The sequence below is a fragment of the Gymnoscopelus braueri genome, assembly GCF_963280865.1.
Source record: "Gymnoscopelus braueri genome assembly, chromosome: 1".
NCBI lineage: Eukaryota > Metazoa > Chordata > Actinopteri > Myctophiformes > Myctophidae > Gymnoscopelus > Gymnoscopelus braueri.
The window spans coordinates 2,384,809-2,398,341 of record NC_137603.1 but is presented as its reverse complement, the minus strand read 5'-3'; the positions used below and the strand labels follow the sequence as shown (position 1 = coordinate 2,398,341).

Below are 13,533 nucleotides of genomic sequence, written 5' to 3'. Positions count from 1 at the left end.
TAATATTACAAATCTACAAAGTAACTAGTAACTAAAGTTTTCAAATAAATGTAGAGTAAAAGTACAATATTTGGATCCGAGATGTAGTGGAGTAGAAGTAAAAGTATTGGAAATGGGAAATTCTGAAGTAAATACCATTTTTTTAAACTTTTTTACGTGATTTGCGTTTTGTAAATAATTGTTAAATAGCTCTATATTCTGATAGTACTCATTGCTATAGAGTGTTTGTTCAGTATTAGGAGTCTCCTTGTCTCTCCACCTCTTTATTAAACAGAAAATGCATTTTCGTTTCAGTTTCAGTTTCATTTCCAATTTTATCCAACCAGGACAGAGAACTCAATCAGGATACAGATTAAACAAGTGAAATTGGAAGTGATGACACTAAGAAATGAGCAGACAAAATTTGAACTGGAACACTATACAAATTAAGCTTAAAAATGGGTACTTTCTCCTGATTGGCTGAGATTTTGACACCTACCGAAAAATGTATTTTCTGTTTATTAAAGAGCTGTTACTGAAAAAACACTCTATAGCAATGATTACTATCAGAATATAGTGTTTTAACCTTTTAACAAAATACTTTTTGTTTTAACCAAAAAATATCACTTACCCTACCTTTAAGTACAGTACTTACGTAAATGTACTTAGTTACTTTCCACCACTACCCAAACACAATAAAACACCAAAGACACAGAGGTGCCCCGAGGCGTGATGAGACTGCAGATTCACGGACGACGCCATACGTAGCCAATAGGGCTGTCAGAACGAATTTCACTATTCGAAAATAATTCGAATGTGAAAAAAAATTATAATATTCGAATGCTAAAATTGCCTTTTTTTTCTTCTTTTTTTCCCTGACCTACCAATGCGAAAACAAATGCTTTCATCATGTTTCTCCCTATAAACGTCACAGTAACAGAGAAAGTTACGTTTTAAAAAGTTACGTTTAAAAAAAAAAATATATATATTTTTTTTATTATAAATTATATAACATATTCGAAAATATTCGAATATAAAAAATAATAAAGCATTGAAATTTGAATGGGATTATAGAGGAGAACTGACAGCCCTAGTAGCCCACACTCGTCTCCGTAGCGTTCATGGACCACAGCTCAGCTTTCAACGTGACAGTTCCCTCCAGACTTTGGCACCGAGCTCAGAAACCTCTGGGACTCAAACCCCAGACTGTACACTTAAAGTGGAGTCGACGGCCCCCTCCTTTTCCATGTTTTACTTAAGTAAAAGTATCATTACTGCAATATAGAAGTACTCCATTACAAGTAAAAGTCCGGAATTCAAAATTTACTTGAGTAAAAGTATAAAAGTATCGGTAACAAAATGTACTTAAAGTACCAAAAGTAAAAGTACCAAAATGTTTGAAAATAGCAGATCTACAAGCTCACAACGTGTCGCGATGCGACGCGTTGTGAGCTTGTAGATCGGCTATTTTCAAATAGCCTATGTATAAAATAGGTCTAAAGTAGTTAATGTATGTTTCATAATATCATAATTTATGTCTTAAAAGTAACTAGTAACTAGTTTTCAAATAATTGTAGTGGAGTAAAAGTACAATATTTGCCTCTGAGATGTAGTGGAGTAGAAGTAAAAGTATTGGAAATTGGAAATACTCAAGTAAAGTACAAATACCTACAAATTGTACTTAAGTACAGTACTTAAGTAAATGTACTTAGTTACTTTCCACCACTGCTCCTTTACTACCCGTATACGTCCATGAACTGCGTGGCCACCATAGACGGTAAAAAGGTATGGACAACGTTACGCCCATAGACTCTACAGACCGTAAATGATGCCCATTTTTCAACGATTTCAAATCCGCCATCTCTCTATATCCGGTGCACTCGGAAATGAACGCTATTGGTTGGGACACCTCGAGCAGGGGTGGGGAATAAATGCTATTGGTTGTGTAGCTTGTCAATCAAAGCATCACAAGGTAGCCACGCCCCTCCTACAGCGTACCCCACTTTATCATCAACTACTTACTTCATCAATTATGGTCCCATTTATTTAAAATAAATGGGACCATAATTTACCAAAACACATGTCATGGTGATTGAAAGAAGACTTTAAACTAGCGAATGGAAGCATATAGTATTTATGACGATGTTTGTTAAAGAGGTGGTGCCATGGTTTTGCACTTTTTCTGTTTTTCATGTGTCTATGAGGTTGATAGAACTTCATTAAGCCCCCTGGTGGTGTTTTTATGGTGTTTTATGTCTTCTCTGACTATTTGGAGTTTCTTCCTGGAGGCTGAAACCTTGAGGGTCAAACGTGCCAATAGAAAAACAGCCCTTTAGTGACATAGTAAAAACATACCCTCCCCCTCATTATCATAACACAACAGGTGTGGGCATGAGGAGGAGGAGGGACTAGGACAGGTGGGTGGCGCTAAGGTGGTGGAGGAGGTGCTAAGGTGAGAACCAGGTATACTTAATGGACTGGAGGCGTGTCCACATAAAAACATAATTTTAACAATTTCTGTACACTTTTTTGAAAAAACTGTTCCTCCTGGTATAATATGTTTTAGGGGGGGGGGGATCACTGAAAATCTCGGCACCCCGTCTTTAAGGTAATACAATCAAGTGTAAAGTTCGGCAAAAACCCATCTGCTTGCATAGAGCGTTATTTCTTCTGACCTCAGATGACACAAGAGCGATGACTAGCCTGATCACTGACACCACAATGGTGAGACTGGCCTACAGGAGAGAGGTCAACATCCAGACACAGTGGTGTCTACAGGAGAGAGGTCAACATCCAGACACAGTGGTGCCTACAGGAGAGAGGTCAACATCTAGACACAGTGGTGTCTACAGGAGAGAGGTCAACAACCAGACACAGTGGTGTCTACAGGAGAGAGGTCAACATCCAGACACAGTGGTGTCTACAGGAGAGAGGTCAACAACCAGACAAAGTGGTGTCTACAGGAGAGAGGTCAACAACCAGACACAGTGGTGTCTACAGGAGAGAGGTCAACATCCAGACACAGTGGTGTCTACAGGAGAGAGGTCAACATCCAGACACAGTGGTGTCTACAGGAGAGAGGTCAACAACCAGACACAGTGGTGTCTACAGGAGAGAGGTCAACATCCAGACACAGTGGTGTCTACAGGAGAGAGGTCATCATCCAGACACAGTGGTGTCTACAGGAGAGAGGTCATCATCCAGACACAGTGGTGTCTACAGGAGAGAGGTCAACATCCAGACACAGTGGTGTCTACAGTAGGCACAACAACCTCTCTCTCAACATGGTCTAGACCAGGGAGCTGACCACAGCAGACAGGAACCTCATCCCCATCAACAGGTCTGCTGTAGATCAAGGGTTCCCAGACTTTTCAGGCTGTGAACGCCCAAAAAATCATATTTGAACTGGGGACCCCCCACCCTGACAAGCACTTGGAATTGTAGGCATTACATTTAGTTTGACTCAGTTCCACAGATAAACATTGTGAAAATAGCCGAACTACAAGCTCACAACGCCTCACACTGCGACCCGTAAGGGTCCATTTGGTTCACAACTCATTTATATCAATCATTTATTAGGGTTAAGGTTAGGGTGGAACCTCCTCAAGGAACCCTGGGGGTCCCCGGACCACACTTTGAGAACCACGGCAGCACTAGGCATCCAGGCTTATGGGCTTAGGAGAGACAGAGAGAGGAGAGACAGAAAGAGGAGAGACAGAGAGAGGAGAGACAGAGAGAGGAGGAGAGAGGAGAGACAGAAAGAGGAGAGAAAGAAAGAGGAGAGACAGAGAGAGGAGGAGAAAGGAGAGACAGAGAGAGGAGGAGAAAGGAGAGACAGAGAGAGGAGGAGAAAGGAGAGACAGAAAGAGGAGAGAAAGAAAGAGGAGAGACAGAGAGAGGAGAGAAAGAAAGAGGAGAGACAGAGAGAGGAGGAGAAAGGAGAGACAGAGAGAGGAGAGAAAGAAAGAGGAGAGAGAGAGAGGAGGAGAAATGAGAGACAGAGAGAGGAGAGACAGAGAGAGGAGGTATGGTTGGTACTGATGACTCACAGCTCTAGTTAGAATAATCTAGTCTGTTATGAATCATGCAGGCTGACTATCAACCTGAGGATGACACAACATATAGGCTATATGCACACACACACACACACACACACACACACACACACACACACACACACACACACACACACACACACACACACACACACACACACACACACACACACACACACACACACACACACACACACACACACACACACACACACACACACACAGGTCATCGGTGTGTCAGTTAACAGACGGAGCGGAGCAGGACCCCATGTCTAAAAATGAGCCTGTTTTCAAACACAAACAGTGGATTTTAGCCACTATTCTAAAGGCTTTTAGTTCTGGACAAGAGTTTTATCAAGACATTTTCTTCCTATTCCACTGTTCCACTTTGGACCATACGACACCTGCAATGCGTATACAGTATACAACAACTCTCTCCAAAAAACTATTCCACCCCCCCTCTCTCATAAAAAACTAGGACAGGTCCACTCCAACTCCTCAATTGTTGCACTGTCCCTTTATTAGGGCAACAACTATACATAGGCCGTGTTGTGACCCACCAAAAAGTGCCTAGAAAATGAATTTCGTTCCCACGACTTGGGTCTACTTTTTCAATGCATTTTTGCATAGACAATACCCTTGTGGACTTTGGGTTAAAATACCTCCGCACAAAATCCTGCAGTATTTTTTCACAAGCCAGAAATGTATATAAAAGTGAATAACCAAAAAACGAAAATCTTGTGCTGCTGTTTTTGCTTGTAAAATGTGTTATTGTTTTTGGCAACAAAAAATCTTTCTCAAATGTCATAAATATATGTACCTAACACCTGAAACAAGTATTGGTGCCTTAGTATACTCATATTTGAATTTAGATCACGAAATGTAGCAAAGTTAAAGAAAACGCTTCTACTGAAGTGATTGGAACCCAGCACAAGGGAACATACACATTTACCTAAAAGCTTATGTTTTATACATAAAAAATGTCCCAACCTACTGTGTAATGAAAGCTAGAAAAAGAAGCAGCACACCTTGGCCCAAAATGGCTGAAAATCAATCAAAATGCTACCATGACCCCCTAAATTTGAAGAATACCATAAATGGACAAGACTAAAATAAATGCACTAAAGGTCAGAATTATTACAACATAATGGTATAAAACATTTATTAAAGTAGCACAGTGTGTCACAGCATCTGTCATATGTACATCAACTCCGCCCCCCCCCCCTCCAAAAACACACAAAATATGAGAATACCAAAACAAATGCATCACAATAAAACAATTTCACTTCGGCGCAACAAAAAGTTATTTTTTTGGCAGTGCAAGTCATTCTTTTGGCAGTGCAAGTACATTTAAGGCTATGCTGTGAAAAAAATAAAATACAGCCATTTTAAAGTATTTTTTGGAACATGTATGCATTACATTTAAATGGGTTAAAATGACAGTGTAGCAATTCTTGAACATGTTGTTGAAAATAATAATAAAAAATAAGGAGCACATTGTGCGTATCTTAATCATCCCTATCACTGTCATCAGAGTCATCATCGGATACAGCTCTTTCTTCTGTTTCCTTTGAAACATTTTCACAGTTCTGGCACCGACACAAATCCGTACAAGGTAGTCTTGCAGACTTACAGGAACATCTTTCAGTTACACATTTGCTAGTCTTGCAACTACAGTGGACTACCTGCAACACGCTATCAGGGGCAGGATTTGTAGTCATCCATGTCACTGTTAACTCCCCATCCTCAATGTGCCATCCATTGCCAATGGGTGAAGGGGCACACATTATACCAGTCAGACAATGTCTCATTACTGCTGCTTGGTAGTTTGCCCTTCTGCAGTGTTGGTACAGGGCGTCACTTGTTGGGGGAATGGACAGTTCTGGCAAAGCTGACGATGCCATGCAGAATGATTTGTATCTTGCATCGTTTACGTTTTTGGCCGATGACTGGCCATACAGGTGGCACACATATTTGCTAAGTGTGTTAAAGGTAGACTGGTCAAGATTGAAACTGCTGCCCAGATGTGTGAACCCAGTCAGGTATTCTTCTTTCAGACAAGCAAGAGAAAATGTCTTCCTTTTGCCCTTGCCATGAAAGGCGCTGGTCGAGTCACAACCTGAGAAGGTATGGATACCAATGAGTGCTGAACAAACACTGGTGCCAAGAGCTGCTGACACCTTAGCCACATCAATGATCCTCGTTCTGTTGCCTACACCTGTGAAAAAATACAAGCTACACTGTAAATCTCTCTGCAGACTTACAGCAATCACTGCCACGTCAGTATCAGGGCTTTTGATGACTACAGTTTGATGTCCTTGTGCAGCATGCTGTGCGTGTAAAAACACCCGAGTGTCACATTCCTCATGATCACATGTCAGTTCTTGAACAGCACTGATAGTTTGTGAACCGTCTTTAACAGTAACACAGTGACACAGTTCTCCATGTGCTATGTACAAGCTTAAGTCTGTGCCCAAAATGGTGAGGTCAGCATCTCGCCAAGCAACATAGAGGAATTCTGCCAGTGCTGCTTTGTTAGTTCCATCTGATAGAAACTTTTTCCATTGTGTAGGTGCCTTCTGATCCCGTCCATAGATTTGCACCTGTTGCGTACCGCCCCCAGCTCTACGTGACCGCTCTAGGTTTTTTATACTAATTTTGGGATACTGGTCAATGACAAAGTCTAACCGTGTACACTTGTGCTTCAGAGCTAGCTTGACCACATACTGTAGCAAGTTGTCAGCAAACTCTCCAAAGGTAGCTGGTTTTGAATGAATGGCTTGAATGACTGCCATGCCATCAAAGAGAATAGCTCCATTTGACGGAACTCCTTGAACTAAGCAGTCTCCACCTTTGTTCTCCAATAGAGTCATCAGGGCTGATTTGTCTGTTTTAGCTAGTGACCCATCAGTACTGGCTAAAGGATAGGAAACGGTTCCCAAGGAGTATGACAGAATTTCCCTCAGGTCTATCTTTCTACTTTGACCAATAATGAGTAGTCTGGAGAACAGTTTCTTGTCGGCTCGCAGAATCACATCTTTGCCTGCTGCAGATTTCTTCTTTGTCTTTGCCTGGTCGCTGAATGTCTTCAGTTTTTGTGCCTTGATGGGGGCGAATATGTCAACGGATTTTGATAACAGTCTTTGGTCCATAAAATCTTTGACAGCTTTTTCCCCCTTTTCATGTGCTGCAAGCAAATCCTTCTGGATTTCTTCAGCTGCTACCGTCCCTGAGCTAAGACAAACAATGCCATCTTGGTGTATGTCAAATGGGTTCAGCATGGAATCTAAGGTGGAACTTATTCTGGTCACAGCCTTTTCATCGGCCTGAATCCGTGTGCGGTCTAGATCTTTTCGTCTCCGTGTTTCAGGAGATTTACCAGCCATTGACTCACATTGTCTAGCTATGGCAGCTCTTTCATGTTGTGACAATATCCAGCGAGACACTGCATCCCGATTCTGTGTTATCCCTATCCAGCCACCCTTTGTCTTGGAATCTCTGTTGCATGTTTGCTCAATAGCCTGGTCACAAGCAATTGATGCAAATCCATGGGCACTTTGACGTTGGACTGTCCACTGGCCTTTTACACTGAGGTCTTTGTGACAAGAAGGATGTGTGAGAGGCAAATTGACCATTTCCAGCCAGTATGGAGGTAAATACCTAGCATAGTTCACACGATCATAAGCAAAAAACCATGCCATCATCAAGCGCACTGTTGATAGGTGAAGCTGCCAGTCTGATTCACGTGTTGCTCTCAAAAACAGAAGGAGTATTTGCACCATGTCAATGTATGAACTCCAGAAGGCAAACGTTGGGTTTTCTGCACTACTCTTTTCCACAAAGACTGCATACTTTGAACACATTTTGTCAAATTTCTCGTTTGCACTCAAAACATCCATTGTTCTGTCTGGGAATGCATCTTTGATCTCTCTGATGACATCCATGCACTCATCTCTCTCCTCTGGTGTCACAGAGTCTAGAAATGTGCTAAATCTGGCACGTTGCAGACTCTCATACATAAGTTTGTGTGCCCTCATGCTGCGGTTGTATTGATGACCACTGATGACACCATTGATGGATCCTTGGGCAACAACTTCTGACTCAATGAGAATGTCTTGCAGTCCTGCATCACCAAACCTTTTTCCTAAAATGCCTAGGAAGGACATGCATGTATGAAACTCACCTAGTCTAATCACTACACGCTTTGTCAGGTCAGCATCTTTCCAGCGGATTTGCTGAGCTTTGGCATATATAGCTTGGTCAAAAACTAACACTACATGGTCCAGCTCTAGCTGATCAGCAACTTCAACACTTCGCTTCAGAATAGTGTTAACTGTTGACATCTCTGTCGGTGAAGCCTCAATGACCGGAAGATAATACAGAGCTGACTTTTGCAGAGTCGCATCACTTTGAAGCATTGTATGGAAACCTGTCCAGCTTGGGATTGTGCATGCTTCAGCATCTGTGTACTTCACTAAAACATATGCTAGTTCAGTTTTGGCAGCAGACACAGTGTTCAACTTGTATGTTTCCGTCTGCAATGGAACACTTTCATGGTGAAACAAGTTCTGTGGCCCGTGTCTTTTAGACTGTTGGTAGTGTTCTATAGGGAAGCTAGGAGGTGCTTTGAATGAGTAAACTGCCTTCTTTAGTGGCTGTCTGTCTGTTTTTGACACAGTTTCTGTGACAGAACTTTGCAGCATAATGCCATTAGTATGGTGAGTAGTTCCACGACCTGACAGTGTCTCCTCCCCAAAATCAATATTGTCCCACACCAGTATTGTAGGTGCCTTCTTTGAGAAGCCCTTTGGGATTTTGTCTCCGTACTCTACTAGTTGTAGTTCAGCTAGGCTAGTGTCTAAACTGACAACTGTGCTCCATGAAGCACAATGTCCTAATCTACTCAGTAGTGACAGAACATTGGATGAACCTGTTAAATGGCGAACAGTTAGACCAAGGCACAATGACTTTGGTGTCTGCTTGCGACCTTTAGAACCAAGATACACAATGTCTTGACAAATGGATAACACTTTTAGGTTCACATCATCAGGAATATCAACATAACAGGCTAGTGTTGGTTCCTCTGTTGCACCTATAATCCAGGCAATTAGATTGTATAGTTCAACTGGCACAACAGATTTTGCTTCAGACACATTGAAATCCTCTGCTGTGGGAGGCCACGGGCATGTCATACCAGGAGAGTCACATAGAAGCCTCTTCAAAAGCAATCCTGCACTATACAGTGTCCTTGTGTTCTCCTCAGTTGTATGTCCAGGTGTTGTACTAGCCATGTGTTCACTGTCACTTTCAGCTTGGCTTACCTCAGTGGACTGTGACTCGGTTGTTGTTTCTGTACCTGATGGCTGAGGTAGCCTATCTATCAGTTTATCTGCTGCCAAAGTCTCAACATAAACCAGTTCTGTGACGTTGCGCTTGGCAGGTTTGTGAAAAACAAGCTGGGGGAAATCACAGGTCAACCTCCTCTTCAATTTGTCCTGCCTGCAACATAAAAACACAAGTATACAAATGAACCAATTTTGTTTAAACATACTCTCATAGCCTTTTTTGTTGGATAAATAAATAAAAATGAAACTTTTCAGCATGAAGATTTTTGTTTTGTTACCAAGAATGTCAAACACACACATGGTATTTGAGTCACTGTACCTGTAGTCTGAAGCATCACGATCCTCATGCTCCTTCACAGTGTTGACAAACATCGTTCGCAGCTGGTTCATCTTCAGCACGTCCTGGTTCACTATAAGCCTCTGTCGGATGACCCTCTCACAGAAGATCTTGTAGCTGTCAGTAAAGGATGGTTCTTTTCTGAACACACACACACACACACACACACACACACACACACACACACACACACACACACACACACACACACACACACACACACACACACACACACACACACACACACACACACACACACACACACACACACACACACACACACACACACACAAATACTTAACAAGTGCAAAGAGTTGTGCTGTCAAGATTGTATCTAAAGACAGACAAAATGCAGACTATATGTTGTTGGTCAATGCCTTACTTTAAAAATGTGCAATGTGAGCAAATTGATAATGCAATGTAATAACTCACACTTCGTCTGTGGTTGCAGTACTTGTTGCTGTAGACCTCGTCAAGAACCTGCAGTAGTCTTTGTAACAGATCCTGTGGTAACGCACCTCAAGGGCCACACAGTCTTTGTCCTTAATATGCCGAAGGATGGTAAAGTCTTCCTTCAGCTCAGCAGCCTTCATCAACCGGCCTTTAAACAAAAAAGTACACGTTAATGATCTCTGTGTGTGTGTGTGTGTGTGTGTGTGTGTGTGTGTGTGTGTGTGTGTGTGTGTGTGTGTGTGTGTGTGTGTGTGTGTGTGTGTGTGTGTGTGTGTGTGTGTGTGTGTGTGTTGAGGGGGGGGGGGGGGGGGGGCTGTAAATAACACAGTGAGGAAATAAATGTAAATGTGTCTTTTACAGATTTGTATTGCCATCATTACAAAAGACTATGTGTGGTGTTAATGTATGTATGTATTATATTTTTTTCCATGGGAAGGTAAATACATGTTAGTACTGCTAAAACCTCTCCCCTGCAGAGCCATAAAACTAAAGGGCCACTGACTGCTGGCAGCTGTGACCTGCCGACCTGAACCCCTTGCATTCCAGCCTTATCAGCAGCTATTGTTTTAGTAGGTCCTGCTCTTAGCTCTCACAAGCTATAGCAACAGACTAATCAATGCTAAGCAGTATAATATAACAGTGGTTTTCATCCCCTTACATATCAAGGTCCATTATTTATTCAGCATTTGAGCCACGGACCACCATTTGATGAGATTTAGACTGTCAGACCCACAATAATTAGAATATTTTGTTATTGTTGGATGACATTTTGTCCACAATTATATGCTGTATTGATGTTGGTACCAATAGGAGAGATAACAGGCAGACGATCAAAATAACAAACCTTCAACATTCTCTAATTGTCTATACTTCTTGTACATTAAGTAATGCAGATTTTTAACAGTAAATTTACTCTTGAAAAACCTATAACATTTTACACTGTCACGGGTTAAAGATCTATAAGGATGCATTTGGTTACCAACTCTCCATCATTTAGCTGGGGACCACCTGGAATCCCTTCAAGGACCACTGGTGGTCCCCGGACCACTGGTTGAGAACCACTGTAATATCATAATATAAATTTGCTTCATCACAAGACCTCAGCCTTTTTTGCAGAGGTGTAAAGTAACTAATTACATTTACTTAAGTACTGTAATTCAGTACACTTTTAAGGTACTTTTACTTTACTGGAGTATTTCCAATTTTCAGTACTTTTGCTTCACTCCACAACATCTCAGAGTCAATTATTGTCCTTTTTGCTTCACTACACGTATTTTATGCTAGTTGGATTAAAATTACAAAACATACATTAAACACTTTAGCACTATTTAAACTTTGGCCATTTGAAAATAGCCGATCTACAAGCTCACAACGTTGTGAGCTTGTCGATCTGCAATTTTCTAAATATTTGTATACATTTTATACCTTTGAAACCTGTGAAATGGGACATTCTGCTTATTGAGTACTTTCTACTTTTGGTACGTTAAGTACATTTTCATAGCAATACTCATACTGCATTATTGATACTTTTACTTAGTAACAAATGTGAGTACTTTTTACACCACTGCTTTTGTCTCTCTATCTGCACATATCCTTCCCAAAAAATACCACTACATGTTACATAGTCAACAGTTCCTGCCCAGTCAGGAATTCACACATAAAATTTATGTGTGAAGATGTTGACATTTAATGTCAACATCTTTGATCTGAACAAAAGAACCAACACATTTTTTCTTAAACAAAAGGTGTGAATTACTCCCCCCAGCCTTGGACTCAAACACAGCCCATCAAATAAAAGAACACCTCAGATGTAATAATGATAGGCCTACATATAGTCCCAAAATATATAATGTACCCATATAATCATAAGTGTGTGGGGGGGGGGGGCAACGGGACCCCCGTGATTACATCGCGGGGGTCCAAGGACCACCAAGGGGTCCGGAGAGTCCCGCGAAATCATTGTTATCCACGTTATAAACATTAAACAACAGTTCTGCGTGTGTGTGTCTCTTACCTGCAGTCAACGTTTCTGCTTTTGAGAGTTGATCCTTCGTGCGTTTGCCTGCCACAGTGATGTACTTGTCCACTTTTTTACAAATAATGCATAGCGCTGGAAGGACAGGGCCAGCAGAAGCTACGGGCAAACCTGTCCTGGACCTCAGTTTCTTTCGGGGGGTTTCAGATGTGGCTCCGTCGGCGCTGATGCTGCCTGACTGACCCGTGTCTGCATCTGGAACTTCCAAAGTCTGTGTGGCGCATTTTTCAGCCGCTACAAAACGCTTTTTGTCTATAAATCGATTGTAGCACGATAGGTGAAACCCAGCGTCCTCGGGATGCTGGTCAAAAGGCACATCGACACAATGCTTATAAGTTTCTGCAACTTCTTTACTCTCACCCTGCAGAGGAAGCCACCGCTTGATGCTGTTTCTGTAGGTATCCCACCTTATCTGTGTAAAATCCCGGACGACATCTTCCCTCTGGACAGACATAGAATGCATATAGCATCGTTTAGAGTCCTTTTTACGTGATTTTGAATGATATTTTCTTTGTTTTGGTTGCTTTTCCTCGGAGTCCTCGCTGCTCGACGTTAAGGTTGCCATGGCAGTTGTTGTTGCAGGAAATTGTGATGCGGAAGAGGCGACCCCATTGGTTGTAACGGGAATCACGTGCCAAAAACCGCACCACCCCTTTGAAAGTATTACGACGCTGCTAAGAAAATAGTACCGACTTTTAAACACTGATTATAAAAATACTGCGCCGGATCAGATGTCGGTAATTTTTTTTCTTACTTACTACCAATAGATCTTTTTTAAGAAGCAGAGATTATTTAGGGCCACTTGATGGGAACGAAACTGAACGAAAAGGACCTACACAACATGGCCTAACAGTAATGTCCATCTCCTCCTTCCTTTCAAGTGCATCTTCTGCTTTAGTTTCTGCTTAAGAAAAACGTCGGGCGGAATGTACCTTTAAGGGCGCTCCCACCGCACTTCTATTTTACCTCTGGGGCGGAATCTACCAATGCTCTGTCAATGTAAATGCGTGGATTCACGCAAGAGCGGATCTTTCCGCCTGTCGCGCAGACCGTGCGTTTATCTGCTCTACACGACTTGTCCATTTGAAGCAGAAAACTGCTGGAGGCTGGAGCTGATTTTCCCCCTCTGTCCAATCGGGTGAGTCGAAGGCGGACCGTCCCAAGACTCAGGAAGCACCATGGTGCTCAAGGCAGAAGGCGATGCGGGCTACGAGGACGGTCCTGAAAGTGAGTGACAGGTGGTCACTCCCGTTTTTTAGAATCCGCTGGCTGTTAAAAACTGTGGCCGCGGGGCATTCACCGAATAGCCGAATATTCGAATATTCGAAT

The 13,533-nt window shown here is 42.1% G+C and overlaps 2 protein-coding genes across 2 annotated transcripts in view; both read right to left on the bottom strand.

Moving 5' to 3' along the window:
- Positions 1-13,533, bottom strand: part of LOC308082111 (SH3 and multiple ankyrin repeat domains protein 2-like) — a 163,292-nt gene that overhangs the window by 70,330 nt on the left and 79,429 nt on the right.
- The window catches only part of LOC308077925 (uncharacterized protein), a gene marked incomplete at both ends in the record, with an annotated part of 36,368 nt that continues 28,981 nt past the window's right edge, over positions 6,147-13,533 (bottom strand). The window contains 5 exons of the mRNA XM_080418933.1: positions 6,147-6,153; positions 6,723-9,533; positions 9,699-9,857; positions 10,149-10,317; positions 12,184-12,505. Of these exons, the coding sequence (XP_080275059.1) occupies positions 6,147-6,153; positions 6,723-9,533; positions 9,699-9,857; positions 10,149-10,317; positions 12,184-12,505 (3,468 nt within the window). The remainder of the gene's footprint in view (positions 6,154-6,722; positions 9,534-9,698; positions 9,858-10,148; positions 10,318-12,183; positions 12,506-13,533) is intronic.